The 18,297-nt window shown below is 37.1% G+C and overlaps 1 protein-coding gene across 8 annotated transcripts in view; it reads left to right on the top strand.

Moving 5' to 3' along the window:
- Nucleotides 1-18,297, top strand: part of RBM41 (RNA binding motif protein 41) — a 68,294-nt gene that overhangs the window by 14,568 nt on the left and 35,429 nt on the right. For all 8 annotated transcript variants that reach the window (XM_058441384.1, XM_032757425.2, XM_032757423.2 and 5 more), the window contains one exon: nt 17,054-17,457. In XM_058441384.1, the coding sequence (XP_058297367.1) occupies nt 17,054-17,457 (404 nt within the window). The remainder of the gene's footprint in view (nt 1-17,053; nt 17,458-18,297) is intronic.

Here is an 18,297-nt window from a genome sequence, read left to right as displayed (position 1 = left end):
TGATGCCTCCAGCTTTGTTCTTTTGGCTTAGGATTGACTTGGTGATGCGGGCTCTTTTTTGGTTCCATATGAACTTTAAAGTAGTTTTTTCCAATTCTGTGAAGAAAGTCATTGGTAGCTTGATGGGGATGGCATTGAATCTATAAATTACCTTGGGCAGTATGGCCATTTTCATGATATTAATTCTTCCTACCCATGAGCATGGAATGTTCTTCCATTTGTTTGTATCCTCTTTTATTTCATTGAGCAGTGGTTTGTAGTTCTCCTTGAAGAGGTCCTTCACATCCCTTGTAAGTTGGATTCCTAGATATTTTATTCTCTTTGAAGCAATTGTGAATGGGAGTTCACTCATGATTTGGCTCTCTGTTTGTATGTTATTGGTGTATAAGAATGCTTGTGATTTTTGCACATTGATTTTGTATCCTGAGACTTTGCTGAAGTTGCCTGTCAGCTTAAGGAGATTTTGGGCTGAGACGTTGGGGTTTTCTAGATATACAATCATGTCATCTGCAAACAGGGACAATTTGGCTTCCTCTTTTCCTAATTGAATACTCTTTATTTCCTTCTCCTGCCTAATTGCCCTGGCCAGAACTTCCAACACTATGTTGAATAGGAGTGATGAGAGAGGGCATCCCTGTCTTGTGCCACTTTTCAAAGGGAATGCTTCCAGTTTTTGCCCATTCAGTATGATATTGGCTGTGGGTTTGTCATAGATAGCTCTTATTATTTTGAGATACGTCCCATCAGTACCTAATTTATTGAGAGTTTTTATTTGATGCAAAAATCCTCAATAAAATACTGGCAAACCGAATCCAGCAGCACATCAAAAAGCTTATCCACCATGATCGAGTGGGCTTCATCCCTGGGATGCAAGGCTGGTTCAACATATGCAAATCAATAAATGTAATCCAGCGTATAAACAGAACCAATGACAAAAACCACATGATTATCTCAATAGATGCAGAAAAGGCCTTTGACAAGATCTTCTTCTTTTACTGTATACCATAATAAGTAGCAGTTCATTTAAAAAGTGAAATGTAAAAATTTAAGCCCTAAGAAAGATAATATTAAATAGATAATATAATATGTTAATATTTTTGATATCCTAATGGGAAAAGATGTTTTCTATTCTTTGTTTTCCTTGAAAATTTTCAAACACACTTAAAAGTTGAAAGAATTTTATCACAAAGAACCATATATTACCATCTGGAGTCTACCATTAATATTTTGCCTTATCACATATCTATCTATACCCATACCCATCTATCATTCCATCTTTATTATTGTATTTTAGAAAACTGCTGATGTAAATTCCTCCCCCCCAAATACTTCAGCATGTATACTGTTAATTAGAGTTAAATATTTATTAATGATTCTTCTTTTGTTGCAAAATTTGCAAGCACTTAAATGTAAAGATCTTTTAAGTGTTCATTTGCTGACTTTTGACCAATGTATAAATCTGTAGTGATATGCTGGTAAATGTTTAACAACCAGCTCTCTGGCGGGGGGGTGGGGGAGGGGAGTGGGGGAAACAGGCCCTGATTTGTATCATTTGCCAGTTTCCAAGATGTACATATTACCACCATAGCCAGTTTCAAGCTACCAATATGTTATCACTGAACATGGAATTGGGAATAAAGGCAATCATCGGACCATCTCCAGGACACACTGCATCTGTGTAACCTAACCCCTATCAACACAGAAGATTACTATCACCCCAGAAAGTTTCAGCATACTTCTTTCCAGTAATTCCCATCCTACCCTCTCAGAGGCAACTAGTGTTTTGATTTTTTTCCACCATAGATTAGTGTTGCTTGTTCTAGAACTTCATATAACTGGAATCGTACAGTATACGTTCTTTGTGTAAGGTTTCTTTCATTCAACATAATGTTTTTTGGGATTCTTTCATATTGTCGTATGTATCAATAGTTTGCCCTTTCTACAGCACAATTCTTCGAAGAGTTTTCTATAATTACTGTATGAGTTTCCTAGGGCTGCTGTAACGAATTATTATAAATCTGGTGGCTTAGAACAACAGAAATTTATCCTCTCCACAGTTCTGGAGGCTGGAAGTCTAAAATCAAAGGTGTCAGCAGGGCCATGCTCTCTCTGCAGGCTCTAGGAAAATATCCCTTGTTACTTCTTCTAGCTCTGGTAGTTGCCAGCAATTCTTGGTGTTCCCTGGTTCATAGATGCATAATTCCTATCTCTGCCTCTGTCATCACATAGCATTCTCATGTACCTGTGTTTTCACATTTCTCTCTTAAAAGGATATTGGTCATTGGATTTAGGCCCCACCCTAATCTAGTATTACTTCATCTTAATTTAACTACATCTGCAAAGACCCTATTTCCAAATATTTCACAGTCTGTGGCTCCAGGTGGACATGAATTTTAGAGGTATACTGTTCAACCTAGTACAGTCTGCCCTCTGGTGCCAAAAATTCACATCTATCCACGTGCAAAATACATAACATCCCCAAAAGTCAACCCATTCCAGCACCAAGTCTGAGTCCCAAATATCATCTAAATACCAACTCAAAAAGTCCTAAGTCTCATTATCTAAATCATCTATATCAGGTATGGGTGAGGTTCTGGATATGGTCCATCCTGGGGCAAAATTTCTCTCCATCCAGAGACTGGTGGAGCTAGAAAACAAGTTACCTGCTTCCAAAATAAAATAGTGGGACAGGCATAAGATAGACATTCCCATTCTGAAAGGGCTAAAATGAGGGAATAAAGGGGTTACTGGTCTAAAGCAAGTTTGTAGCCTAGCATGGCAAATTCCATTAGTTTTCAAGGCCTATGAGTAATATTCTGGGCTCAGTGCTTTGTCCACTGGGCCCATATACTCAGTCTATCAGGGCAGCTATAGCCCCATCCTCTCCGGCCTCTACGTCTGTGACTTTGCTCTTGTAATCATCCTTCCTTTGTCCTGTCTCTGTCTCTTTCACACCAGGCTGGCACTGGTAGTTTTTGCTGGTATAAGATTCTCAAAAACATTGTCAGTCTCATATATGTCAAGAGATTTGCACCATTAGACATGAGGTTTCTCTACAGATTCTTCCTAGATAACCCCATCTGTATTCCTGGCTTCTGCTGAGATGGTTGATTGGATCCTAACACCCTAACACTTAATCTCTTCAGTGAAAGTTTGTCCATCTATACTGTTGGCCCTGTTTCCAGAGCACGCTATCTGTATAGGCTGAGAATTTTCCCAATCATAAAGTGTTATCCCCTTTTTTCTTAACAGTTCCTTCTTCAATTTTCCTCCTTCCTCTTTTATTTTATTATAAGCATCACGGAGAAACTAGCCTGCATCTTCCACACTTTGCCCATTCATCTCCTTAGCGAAATATCAGTTTGTCACTTTTAAGTTAGACTTTTCGCCCAACAGTAGAACTCAAATCAGCCAAGCTTCTGCCACTTTATAACAAAGATTGCCTTTCCTCCAGTATCTAATAACATGTTCATTTCCTTCTAAGGCCTTACCAGAAGTACCTTTAACATTTATACGTCTAGCAACGTTTTGTTCATGATTACATGTATATAATCATGAACACATATATTCTCTAAGATAGTAGAAGCTTTCTCTACTGTCTCTTTACTTCTTTCTGAGCCCTTACCAGAATTGCCTTTAACATCCATATTTCTACCAACAATCTCCTCAATGTAATATAGGCTTTTACCATCAAGCAGCTCAAAATTCTTCCAGCCCCTACTCATTACCCAATTCTAAATCCAATTCCACATTTTTAGGTATTTGTTAAAGCAGCATCTTACTTCCCAGTACCAGTGGTACTTTGTTATGACAGCCCTAGGAATCTAATACAGACTTTGGTACTGGGAAGTAGGATGCTGCTGAAAGTGAATGGCTTAAAACAACAGAAAATTATTCCCTCACAGTTGTGGAGGCTACAAAATCAAGATGTTGGCAAGGTTGGGTCCTTCTAGTGACTCTGAGGGAGAATTTGTTCCATGCCTCTCTCTTAGCTTCTGGTGTTTGCTGGCAGTTCTTAGATTATAGATGCATCTCTCCAATCTCTGCCTCTGCCATCACATGGCATTCTGGTTGTTGACTGTGTCTGTCTCTGTATCTTCACATGTCCTTCTTATAAGGACATCAGTCACTGGACTCAGAGCCTACCCTGTGACTTCACCTTAACTAATTATATCTGCAAAGACCCTATTTCCAAATAATGTCATATTCTTAGGTTCTGGGTAGACATGAATTTTGGGAGGATTCTATTTAACCCAGTACATTTACTTATTGCCACTTGTTCACCTCTCATTCACTTTTTTTGCAAACCATCTTTTTATAATGAGATAGATCATGACAAACAGTGCTTAAAACATTTTTAATCAGATCAAGAAATAGAATATGCCAATACTCCAAAAATCCCCATATGTCCCTCACAAATCACAACCCTCTTCCCACTAGATATAACTACTGCCCTAACTTGTGATAATTTCCTTATTTTTCTTTATATCTTTACCACCCGTACATGCAGCACTAGACAGTGTTTGGTTTTGCCTGTGGTTAAGCATTGTATCAGTGAATTATACTGTATGTATTCTATTGGGTCTTCCTTTTCTACTCAATATTGTGGTGTTTTCTGGCAATTATATTTGAGATATTCGTACATATTGCTATGTGTAGCCATAGTTCATTTTCATTGAAGTATAGTATAGTATTCCTTTATATGAACATACCATAGTTTATCCATTCTACTGTAGTTGCACATTTGGGTTGTTCCCATTTGGGGGGCTGTATATATCACTTCTGCCACTGTGATCTTTCTTGTACATGTTTTCTGGGACACGTGTGCAGGAGTTTCTCAGGGCATATATCTAGGAGTGGAATTGGGTGGTGAAGTGTTCACGTCTTCAACTTTAATAGCTGTTAACTAATTTCTGAAGGAATTCCCCCAAGTTAAAATTCCAGCAACCATGTGGAAATGTTTAGGTTGCTCTGCATCCTTGTCCACAACGGGTATTGTCAGACTTTAATCTGATGAGTATTTACTTGTATCTCATTGTGCTTTTTTCCCTTTATTATTAGTTAACATTTATTTATGTTACTTTTTTTTTTTTTTTTTTTGAGACAGAGTCCGCTCTGCTAAAGTGCAGTGGCATGATTTCAGCTCACTGCAACCTCCACTTCCCAGGTTTGAGCAATTCTCGTGCCTCAGCCTTCCGAGTAGCTGGGATTACAGACGTTTGCCACCACCCCTGGCTAATTTTTGTATTTTTAGTACAGACTAAAAATACAAAATGTTCACCAGGGACAGTGGCACACGCCATGTTGGCCAAGCTAGTCTGGAACTCCTGACCTCAAGTGATCCACTCACCTCAGCTTCCCAAAGTGTTGGGATTATAGGCATGAGCCACCACACCGGGCCAATTTATGTTACTTTTTTTAAAGCCTTTAGTCAAGTGTTATTTTCCTCAACCTTTTATTTTGGAAAATATCAAATGTGGAGAAAAATTGAAAGAATACACCCACACCCTTCACCTGCATTCACCAACTGTTGACAACTTGCCACATTTGCTTTACCTCTCTTCCTCCATATGAGTGTATGTGTATGTAGTTTGTTTACTGATAAACTATTTGGAGTAAGTTTCAGACATAAGGATTTACTCCTAAATACTTAATTGTGTATCTCCTAAGAACAAAGACATTCTCCTGTGCAATCACAGTATACTGATCACTGTTAAGAAATTTAACATTGCTCCTCTAATGTTGCAATCAGGTTTCTCAATTATAAATCCAGAATACAATTGGGGATCACACATTACACTTAGTTTGCTTTAGAACAGTTCCCTGAACAGTTCCCCTGCCTTCGTGTTCGTGTTTGTGTGTGTGTGTACCTTTCAGGATGTCATTTTAAGAGTCTGAGCCTATATTGTTTGTTTGCTTCATTGTGGTTTTAATTTCATTCTTGATAACTAGTGATGTTGGATACCTTCTTACACATTGACTGGCCATTTGGACAGCCTGCTTTGTGAAATGGCTATTCAGTTCTTTTGCCCATTTAGCAAATGTGAAAATGCCTATTTACTATCTGAATGTCTTTCCGTCTGTTTGTATCTTTGTCCAGATGCAGTCTTGGTTCAGAGGTCACTTTAGGCATCTATCAAAACAATAGCTTGTGAATCTTGAAGTCAGCAGATAAATAACTTTAAAGACGAAATAACCAATGGGTGAACACCAAAGCACTAAGATATAGCACATCTCAGTTATTGCCACCTCTCTATAGGAAGGAAGGAGGTAGGAAAGTGTTGAGGTTATACATCCTGAATACTCTGTCTCCAATTTTTCTCTAATCATAGGTGCATTTTCTTATAAATTTGTATGAGTCTTTTTATTATTATGGATACTTGTTCTTTGTTGGTGATATATGTTGAAAATGTATATTCCAATTCTGTAGTTTGTCATTTCACTGCCTTCATGGTATCTTTTGGTAAACAAAAGTTGTTGATCTCTATGTAATAAAATTTATTAATTTTTTTTATACTTAGTGGTTTTGTGCTTTGATTAATAAATCCTTTTTTTTGAGACAAAGAGTCTTCCCCTGTCACCCCGGCCGCAGTGCAGTGGCCTGGTTCACTGCAACCTCCGCCTCCTGGGTTCAAGCAGTTCTCATGACTCAGCCTCCCAAGTAGCTGGGATTACAGATATGCGCCACCACGCCCAGCTAATTTTTGTATTTTTAGTAGAGGTGGGGTTTTACCACGTTGGTCAGGCTGGTCTTGAACTCCTGACCTCTGGTGATCTGCCCTCGTTGGCCTCCCAAAGTGCTGGGATTACAGGCATGAGCCACTGCGCCTGGCCCTGATACTGTTCTTCATTCTAAAAGCTTTATGTTTTTTGCCTTTCACATTTAAGTCTTTAATCCACCTGGAATAGATTTATGTATATGGTATAAAGTAGGGTTCCAGTTCCTTTTTTCCCTCATGTAGATAGCCTTCTAACACCAAATATTGAAAATGTCTAGACTGTTATTGTGTCGCAATATCAGGTGTTCATATATGGATGGATATTGTGTCATATATCAGGTGTTCATATATGGATGGATATTGTGTCATATATCAGGTGTTCATATATGAATGAATTTTTTTTTATTCTCTCTTTTGTTCCTTTGGTCTTTTTGGCTATTTTAGAATCAATATCATACAGTCTAGCTTTATGATGTTTTAGTATCTGCAGAATAATTCTTTCCAACTTGTTTTTCTTCAAAAGTGTTTTGTCTACTTTTGACACTTTGCCTTTCCATGTAAATTTGAAAATCTATTAAGTTACACATGCACACATACCTTTATATGATTTTGATTGGGATTCCATCGAGCATTTAAGTCAATTGAGGTCAATTGACATATCTATGACTCTTCAAATCTTCAAATGTGAACATGGTACCTTTCCATTAATTTAATTATCCTTTAATGACGTTCAGTACATTTTCTGTTTTCTATTTCTTCTCACCTTTTGTGATTCTGAATAATTTGTTTTTTTTAAACTGCTTTATTGAGGTATGTAATTTACACATGATAAAATCCACCTATTGTAAGTGTTCAATTCAGTGATTTTTAGTAAATTTATAGAATTGTGCTATCAAATCCAGAGTCCAATTTTAGGACGTTTCCATCACCCAGGGCAAAATTCCCTAGGGCTCATTTGCAGTAAATGAATCCCACATATACCCCAAGCCTGTTTCCGTAAATTTGTCTTTTCTAGATATTTCATAACGAATGGAATCTTACAATACGTGGTCTTTTGAATCTGGCTTCTTTCAGGAACCATAATGTTTTTGAGGTTCTCCATGTTGTGGCATGTATCAGCAATTTGTTCCTTTATATAGCTAGTTTTTTTTTTTTATTTTACAGCTTTATTAGTCTGTTCTCACACTGCCATAAAGAAATACTGGAGACTGGATGATTTTTAAAGGAAAGAGGTTTAATTGACTCACAGTTCCGCATGGCTGAGGAGGCCTCAGGAAACTTACAATCATAGCAGAAGGGGAAGCAGACACCTTCTTCACAAGGTGGCAGGAGAGAGTGTGTGTGTGAAGGAGGAACTGTCAAACATGTATAAAACCATCAGATCTTATGAGAACGAACTCACTATCACAAGAACAGCATAGGGGAAACCATCCCCATGATCCAGTCACATCCCACTAAGTCCCTCCCTTGACATGTGGGGATTATGGGGATTCCAATTCCAGATGAGATTTGGGTGGGGACACAGAGCCAAACCATGTCAATAGATATACCACATTGTTTAATCTTTTCACCACTTGATGACATTTAGGTTGTTTCCACTTTTAGCTATTATCAATAATGTTGCTGTGAACATTTGTGTGAACATGTTTTCATTTCTCTTGAATGAGTAGAATTTCTGTGTCCTACAGTAATTCTGTGTATAACCAATTTGAGGAATTGACTATTTCCTAATGTGGTTGTATCATTTTACTGTCTCATCAGCAATGTATGAGTTCTTATTTCTCTGCATCCTTGCCAATACTTGTTATTACCTGTCTTTTATTACAGCCATTTCAGTGTGTGTACTGATAGCTCATTGTAGTTTTATTTTGAATTTCTGTAATAACAAATGATCTTGAATACTTTTTCATCTGCTCATTAGCCATCAGTATGTCTTTTTTAGTGAAATGTCTATTCAAGTCTTTTGCCCATTTTTTGATTGGGTTGTTTCTGAGTTATAAGAATTCTTTATTCTGAATACAAGTCCCTTATAAGGTATATATATGATTTGCAAATGTTTTCTTCTAGTCTGTAGCTTGTCTTTATTTTCTTAATGGTGTCTTTTGAAGCACAGAAGTTTTTCTTTTCTTTTTTTTTTTTTTTTTTTTTTTTTTTTTGGGAGGGGTTTTCCTTTTTTTTCCCAGGTTGGGGTGCGGTGGGGCGGTTTCGGGTCACTGCAAGCTCCGCCTCCCGGGTTCACGCCATTCTCCTGCCTCAGCCTCTCCGAGTAGCTGGGACTACAGGCGCCCGCCACCACGCCCGGCTAATTTTTTGTATTTTTAGTAGAGACGGGGTTTCACCGTGGTCTCGATCTCCTGACCTTGTGATCCGCCGGCCTCGACCTCCCAAAGTGCTGGGATTACAAGCGTGAGCCACCGCGCCCGGCCAGAAGTTTTTAATTTTAATGAAGTTCAATTCATTATTTTATGGCTTGTGCTTTTGGTGTCATATCTAAGAAATCATTGCTGAACTCAAGATCAGAAAGATATTCTCCTATTTTTTTTCTGCAATACTTATAGTCTTAGATTTTACATCTAGATATATTATACATTTGAGTTGATTTTTATGTGTGAAGTAAAGGGTCCAAGTTCATATTTTTGTATATGGATGTCCAGTTGTTCCAGCACTATTTAAAGGCTATTATTTTTCCCATTGTCTTGGCACCTTTGTGGAAAAATCAATTGACCATAAATGTAAGGCTTTATTTCTGGACACTCAACTTGGTTCCATTGATCTATATGCCTATCCTTATACTCTAAATCTTTTTACTGTACCTTTATAGTAATTTTTGAAATTGGGTAGTATGACTCCTCCAACTTTGTTTCTCTTTTTTAAAATCACTCTTTCTATTCTAGGTGCTTTGTATTTCCATGTAAATTTTAGAAACAGCTTGCCAATATTTTAAGAAAAATAAGCCTACTGGAATTTAATAAGGATTGAGTTGAATCTATAATTCAATTTGGAGAAAACTGATCTTTAATCATTAATCTTTTAATACAAGAAAATAGAATGTCTCTTCCTTTGTTTAGATCTTCTACAGTTTATTTCAGCATTGTTTTGTAGTTTTTAGTTACATTTATTTTATCAAACTTAATCTCATGCTTTCTTTATTGAATTTATTTATTATTTTTTAGAGACAGGGTCTTGTTCTGTAATCCAGGCTGGAGTGCAGTGACACAGTCATAGCTCACTGCAGCCTCCAACTCCTGAGCTCAAGGGATCCTTTTGCCTCAGCCTCCTGAACAGCTAGCACTACAGGTACATGCCACCATGCTTGGCTAATTGTTTTTAAAATTTTGTTTAGAGATGGGGTCTCACTGTGTTGCCCAGGCTGGTCTCAAACTCCTGGCCTCAAGTGACCCTCCCATATCATCCTCTCAAAGCACTGGGATTACAGGTATGAGCCACCATACCCAGCCTTTTGAATTTATTTCTAAGCATTTTAATGATTTTCATGTTCTTGTGAATAGAATTGTTTTCACATTTCATTTTCCAATTGTTGCATGCAATTATATAGAAATTGAGTTGATTTTTCTTTTTTCTTTTTTTTTGTTTTTAGATGGTGTCTTGCTTTGTCACCCAGGCTGCAGTGCAGTGGCATTATCTTGGCTCACTGCAACCTCCGCCACCTAGGTTCAAGCGATTCTCCTGCCTCAGCCTCCTGAGTAGCTGGGATTACAGGCATGCGCCACCACGCCTGGCTAATTTTTGTATTTTTAGTAGAGACAGGGTTTCACCATATTGGCCAGGCTGTTCTCAAACTCCTGACCTCAGGTGATCCTCCCTCTTCAGCCTCCCATAGTGGTGGGATTACAGGCATGAGCCACTGTGCCTGGCCTAAAGTTGATTTTTCTATATTAATTTGTATCCTGTGACTAAACTCTTCTATTCTAAAATTTTTATTATGGATACCTTAGAGTTTTCTACGTAGACCATCCTATTTCCTGTGAATAAAGACACTTCTTTCTTTCCAGTTTGGAGGATTTTTTTTTTTTTTTACCTCCTTATACTGTCTGGAACCTTCAGTACAATGTTGAATGGAAGTGATGAGAGCTAACATCCTTGCCTTGTTCCCAGTCTTAGGGGAAAAGTATTCAGTTTTTAACCATTAAGTATGATCTTAGTTCTGGGTTTTCTGCACATGCTCTTTGGCAGTATATTACTTTCCCATGAAAAGAAAGGTAATTAGTATGTTAACTAATTACCATACATTTAGTGGCTTAAACAATATAAATTTCTGCCCTTGTAGTTCTAGAGGTCAGAAATGGCTTAAGATGTCAACAGGACTGCATTTCTTCTAGAGGCTCTGGTTGAGCCTTGTCCAGATTCTAGAGGTTACCTGCATGCCTTGGCTCTTGACCCCTTCCTCACATTATCCTCTGCATACATCATCACACCTCCCATTCTGTCTCTGACCTTCTTGTTTCCTTCTGATAAGGACCCTTATGATTACATTGGTCCCACCTGCATAATCCAGAATCATCTTCCTATCTCAATCGTAACATGATCACATTTGCAAATTCCCCTCTGCAGTGTAATTTAACATTTTCACAGATTCCAGGGATTAGGATGTGGACATCTTTGGGGGGCCATTATTCAGCCTACCACAAGCAGGTTGAAGATGCTCCCTTCTAGTGTCAGTTAATTGAGCTTTTAAAAAATTATAAATGGGTATTGGATTTTGTTTAATGCTTTTTCTGCACCTACTGTGATGATCATGTGATTTAAGATTTAATCTATTGATTTTTAGATGTTACACCAATCTTTAATTTCTGGGATAAATCCCACTTATATGTGTGTGATTCTTTTGTATGTTGCTGGATGAGGCTTGCTAATATTTTATTAGGTATTTTTGCATCTATATTCATGAGGAATATTGGTCTGTGGCTTTCTTGTAATGTCTTTGTTTAGTTTTGTTATCAGTGTAATACTGACATCATAGAATGAATTGGAAAGTATTTCCTTCTCTTCCCTTTCTGAAGTGTTTCTGCAGGATTGGTATTATTTCTTTAAGTATTTGATAGAATTTACCAATGAAGCCATTTGGACCTGGGTTTTTCTTTGTGGGTTGTTTATTGAGTACTAATTCACCCTCTTGTTTTTTCTTTGAGACTGCTTTGGTAATTTGTATCTTTCTATGAATTTGTCCATTTATCTAGGTTTCCTAATTTGTTGGCCTAAAGTTATTTATAATATTCCTAAATAATTGTTTTACATTCCCTAAAGTTAGTAGTGATGCTTCCTCTTTAATTATTGATTTTAGTCATTTTTGTCTTCTCTCTTACTTTCTTGTTCAGTCTAGGTAAAGGTTTGTCATTTGTTAAATTTTTCAAAGAACTAGCTTTTGGTTTTGTTGATTTTTCTCTATTTTTCCATTTTCTATTGCATTGATTTATTTCTTAATCTTTATTGTTTTCTTCCTTCTGCTTGCTTTGTGTTTAGTTGACTCTTTTTCTAGTTTCCTAACTTGGAAGCTCAGGTTTTAAATTTGAAACCATTCTTCTTTTCCAATACAGGTATTTAAAGCTTTAAGTGTCTGTCATATGGATGCAGCATTGTTTTAGCTGCATCATAAATTTTGATATGTTGTGTTTTCATTTTCATTGAGGTCAAAATATTTTTAAATTTCCTGTATGAGTTTTTTGACCCATGGGTTATTTAGAAGTTTGTTGTTCAATTTCCAGATATTTGTGTTTTCCCGTTTCTTACAGTAGTGGATCACTAATGTATGTCCATGTGGTTACAGAACATACTTTATATGATTTCAGTCTTTTTTAGTTTTTTGAGACATACTCCTACCTTGAGACCTCACTCTAGTATCGGTATGATAGATGCCCTTGCTTTCTTCAGGTCTTCACTCAAATAGCACCTTCTCAATGAGACCTATCCAGACCAACATTAAAAATTACAACCACCCCATAGCTCTTCCAATCTTATCTTGTATTTTTTTTTCTTTTTTATAGCACTCCTACCTTCTAACATGCCATGTAATTCACTTAGCTCTACAAAGGGAGGAATCCTTATTTATTGATGCATCCTTAATTATTTTTTAGCGTATTTATTAATCTATTCATCCACTTGGACATATGTAGCTGAAATTTGTTCACTTTCTTTGGATGATAGTATTTCATCATATAAACGTACCAGAATTTTATAATTAATTCTTCTTAGATGAACATTTGTATTTTTGCTAACTCTGGGCAATTATAAATAGCAATGATCTGAAAATTCTTATTATCGTGTCCTGGTGCATATATGCGTACATTTTTCTAAGGTATATATGTGGCAGTAGAATTGATGGGTTGTATGTTGAGCATATCTTCAACATTAGTAGATGATGTCATGTTGATTTGCACTGTGTGTACACATTCCCACCAGCAATATGTGAGGGTACCAGTGGCTCTACAACTTCACTGACATGTAGTGTTGGCATTCTTTTTAATTTTTGCCAATATGTTGGTTTTCTATTAGTATCTTATACCCTTCCTAATTTGCATTTCCCTCAATTCTAATATGGCTGAGCACTTTTGTATATATTTATTTTATTATTATTTTTTAATTTAGAGACAGGGTATCACCATGTTGCCCAGGCTGGTCTCAAACTCCTGGGCTCAAGGAACTTTCCTCCTGCCTCAGCCTCCCAAGTGCTGGGATTACAGGCATGAGCCACCACGCCTGGCCCACATATATTTATTAGCTATGTGTATTTCCTCTTTTGTAAGGCATCTCTTCAGTATTTTGCCCATTTTCCTAATGGTTGTTCATCTTTTTCTTATTGATTTGTAGGAGTTATTCATGTATTTTAGTTTTAAGTTCTCTGATAGTTCTTTGTGTAGCAAATATCTTTTCCTATCTTGTGGGGTTTTTTTCCATCTCTTTATGACATTTTGATGAACAGAAGTTCTTAATTTTAATTGTAGTTGAATTTATCAATCTTTTCATTAATGGTTAGTGCTTTTTGTGTCTTAGGAAATACTTACATAACTACTCCTATGCCTTGCTGGTGGAAATATAGAATAGTATAACTCCTACAGAGTGAAATTTAACAATACATAGAAAAATTACATACACATTTGCCCTTTGTCTCAGCAGTTTCACTTCAGGGAATCTATTTTAAACATATACTTGAAAAATACCAAATCCTGTATGCACAAAGCTGTTTATCAGGACATCATTCATAACAGTATGAGACTGGATATAAGACCAACGTGTATCAGGAGGGGAATAGTTAAATAAACTATGGTACATCCACACAGTGGAGTACTGTGCAGCTTTAAGAAGGAATGAGAAGAGCTCTACACATTAATATGGAACTATCTCCAGGATATATTGTTAAGTGCAAAAAAGTAAATTGTAGAACAGTGCTTAGAGTAAGTTACTTTTTATGTAGGAGAGAGGTATAACTAATGAATTATGTGTATGTGTATATATGCCTATTTGCTTATATTTTCAAAAAAGAAACAATGGAACCATAAGCCAAAACCTAATAAAAATTATTATTTATGGGGAAGGAAGGGAATGGGATAAAGGGGACAGAGATGGAAGTGAGACTTCTGTGAAGGTACTGTATAACAGTTTCACTTTAGATCCATGTAAATATTTTGCATCATTTAAAAGCTTAATCAAAAAGGTAAAAATCAATCCTAAAATTCAAAAACAACCTGAAGCAAATGAGCCTAATGATAAATAAAGTTAGTAGCATAAACACACAATTGGAAAACAAAACAGTTACTTATAGTGACTTTAAAACATTTGTATATTTCCAACGGGACCCATATTCTAAGGGCAAAAGTAACTGCAAAGAAATATAAAACTATATTCAGCAGTTTTATTGGTGATAGTATTGTTATTGACATTTTAAAATTCTATAAGTATATTGTAGGAAGAAGCTAGTGAATAATTTTGCTAATATTATTTTAAGCATATGAGAGGAGATACACTCTAAAATAGAGGAGTTTAAGTAAAAATCTTGTTATCTTAAATTTGAGTTGGAAATAACAATATAAACTCATGGTTTACTTTTCTCTTTAAAAATGTCCCTCTTGCTCAACAAACTAACACAGGAACAGAAAACCAAACACTGCATGTTCTCACTCATAAGTGGGAGTTGAACAATGAGAACACATGGACACAGGGAGGGGAACATCACACACTGGGGCCTCTCGGGGGGTGGAGGGAAAGGGGAGGGAGAGCATTAGGACAAATACCTAATGCATGCAGGGCTTAAAACTCAGATAATGGGTTGATAGGTGCAGCAAACCACCATGGCACATTTATACCTATGTAACAAAACTGCATGTTCAGCACATATATCCCAGAACTTAAAGTAAAATTTAAAAAAATAATAAAATAAAACCATTCTAGTGGATCATATAAAAAAAAAGTCCTAGCTTTTGTCCACTGAAAAGGACTGGAAACAACAACTTGGAAGTTGCTTCTGCACACACCAGCAACACACTTTGGTTTCTAAATACCACTTCCTCTTAAAAGGAACCAAGGGTCCCTACAAAAATATTCCAGGTTTGAGTTAGGAGGTATGCAAGATGAGCTTAGGATATTTGGCTGTGCCAGAAAGCCGAGAAGCAATACAGGAGCCAATTTGAAGGGGCTCCCACTGGTCCTAAGTGGGATAATTTGGCCACTAAAAAGAATAATGACTATGTTTAATTGACACAGATACAGTATATGAAAATACACGGTTTCATTATTATACTAAAAATAACCATTGGTCACCATTGGACATTTGTTTTTTTTTTTTTTTGAGACGGAGTCTCGCTCTGCCGCCCAGGCTGGAGTGCAATGGCGTGATCTCGGCTCAGTGCAACCTCCGCCTCCCAGGTTCAAGCAATTCTCCTGCCTCAGCCTCCCGAGTAACTGGGACTACAGGTGCCCGCCACCATGCCCGGCTAATTTTTGTATTTTTAGTAGAGATGAGGTTTCACCATATTGGCCAGGCTGGTCTCAAAATCCTGACCTTGTGATCCGCCCGCCTCGGCCTCCAAAAGTGCTGGGATTGCAGGCATGAGCCACCGCACCCAGCCTCCATTAGACATTTCTAAGGTGTCAACTCTTACTCTCATAATTGGTAAATAATGGCAAAGAATCAAGCATTTATCATCCTGCCATTCCCATATGGTCTACATTTAGGGAAACCACATAGTTGATGACGGTAAGTTCATTTTAGAATTACAGATAATAAGTGTGAAAGAAAGAATTAGGAAAGCCATGATTTGCAACTCTTAATAAATTAATAGACTAGGTAATGGTCATCAGTGGATGTAAAAAACCCATTAGGTGGAAGGTGAATGGGAAAATTTAATAATGGAGGGATGAGACTAATACAATCTACCACCTCAATCCACTGATCAATTTCAGTATCACTAAAAATAGGACCACCAAACATTATGTGTCTTATGACATGATACAATAGGAAGTACATATCTGTCTATAAAGGATTCTTTCCTAAAAATATTGAACCTGAACCTAATCAAACCTCTGGATCAGCACTGTCCAATGCAACTTTCTAAAATGATGTAATAGTTTTTATCTGTTCTGTCCAATATGGTATCGACTAGCCACATGTGACTGTCGAACACTTTAAATTTGTTAAGTTCAGCTGAGGAACTGATATTTAAAAATTAATTTAAATAGACACATGTGACCATGGCTACTGTATTAGGTAGTATAGTTATAGATTATCTGCCAAGAAATAGAAGGGATTAAGGAACAAGTTAAACAACACCATCAGAAAATGATTAATCAAATTCATTTGTTCATAGAACAAATGTAGTTTATTTAATCAATGGTTGAGTGAGAAAATGAAATAGAGGGGTGGGAGAGACGAGGCACTGTTTTAGAATAAAAGTATCTTAAGAGATATAACAGCCAAAGGCTAGTTTAGATTTTGAATTGAATAAACAAGTTTAAAAAAATCTTAGATGGAATCAGGACAATTTGAACATAACATTGGTATTAGATGATACTAAGGAATTATTAATTTTGTGAAGTATAATGCTATATTGCTTATATTTTTTTAAATGTCCTTATCAATTAGAGGTGCATATATTTGCACGATTCTAGGTGCCTCACTTGCCTCACCGTAGTTCTGGCCTATAATTCTACTTGAAATATACTGTAATAAGATAACTATTTACCATTGTCATTTGTCACAGGTTGTAAATACCTGCCCCAGCAGTGTTTCTTTATCTGAGGTCCAGGATTTAATTTTTATTAATTTGTCAAAGGTTGTATTGGTAGGCTTTGTAGAACTTCCCTATCTCTTTGTCTTGATCCAGATGAACCCCAAAAGAAGAACAAAGGTGATCCCATGAACAACCTGGAAAGTTTTTACCAAGAGATGATAATGAAAAAACGTCTTGAAGAGTTCCAACTTATGAGAGGTGAACCCTTTGCTTCCCACTCACTGATCTCAGCTACATCAGTGGGTGATAGTGGCACAGCTGAGAGCCCATCATTACTCCAGGACAAGGGAAAACAGGCAGCACAGGGTAAAGGCCCCAGTCTCCATGTGGCAAATGTTATTGATTTTTCACCTGAGCATTGTTGGACTGGGCCTAAGAAGCTGACGCAGCCAATAGAATTTGTCCCAGAAGATGAAATCCAGAGAAATCGTTTGTCAGAGGAAGAGATCCGAAAAATTCCTATGTTTTCTTCATATAATCCAGGGGAACCAAACAAGGTATAGGCCAAACCAAGTAAAACAACCTGGGTTGATTTCGCTTTTATTTACCTCTACCTAAAGTAATACTTTTAAATTAGCTTTGATTATACCAAAGAATCATGATATAGGCACAGTGATTGTGTTTGTCCTTGACCTTGACTATTCATTCTCTGCATACTATATAAGTAGCATATTTCCTATAAGGTTCTTGTTACTTTGCTAAGGTCCTGAACTACCCTTAGCATTTTAAAGAAATCTTGGTAAGACTCTAGTCCATACCTATTAGAAGCCCCGAATTGAAGGAAGAGTAACCTCCAATTTCCTACGGTGTAATAATCAAATAGTGTTCATAGGACCACCGTAGCTGATAGCCATGGTGCCTCTGGAATTAGCCAATAATTGACTGCCTGGTTGTGAGTAGGGTATATGCTACCACATGAGTCTTCTCTTCAGAATGCTGTACCTGACTTTCATATGACATATGACTTAAATTGCTGTTGGCAAAGCAGCAAAGTGAAAAGGTCCTATAAGCTTTAAGAAATTGTCCAACAAGGCCGGGTGCGGTGGCTCATGCCTGTAATCCGAGCACTTTGGGAGGCTGAGGCAGGCGGATCACGAGGTCAGGAGTTCGAGACCAGCCTGACCAACATGGTGAAACCCCATCTCTACTAAAAATACAAAAATTAGCCAGGCGTGGTGGTGCGTGCCTGTAATCCCAGCTACTCAGGAGGCTGAGGCAGGAGAATCGCTTGAACCTGGGAGGCGGAGGTTGCAGTGAGCCCAGATCATGCCACTGCAAAATCCAGCCTGGGCAACAAACCGAGACTTTGTCTCAAAAAAAAAAAAAAAAAAAAAAAA

This window comes from Hylobates moloch, unplaced genomic scaffold (genome assembly GCF_009828535.3).
Source record: "Hylobates moloch isolate HMO894 unplaced genomic scaffold, HMol_V3 SCAFFOLD_7, whole genome shotgun sequence".
Taxonomy (NCBI): domain Eukaryota; kingdom Metazoa; phylum Chordata; class Mammalia; order Primates; family Hylobatidae; genus Hylobates; species Hylobates moloch.
Note: the sequence above shows the minus strand (reverse complement) of the source record. Positions and strands in the feature narration are given on the sequence as shown.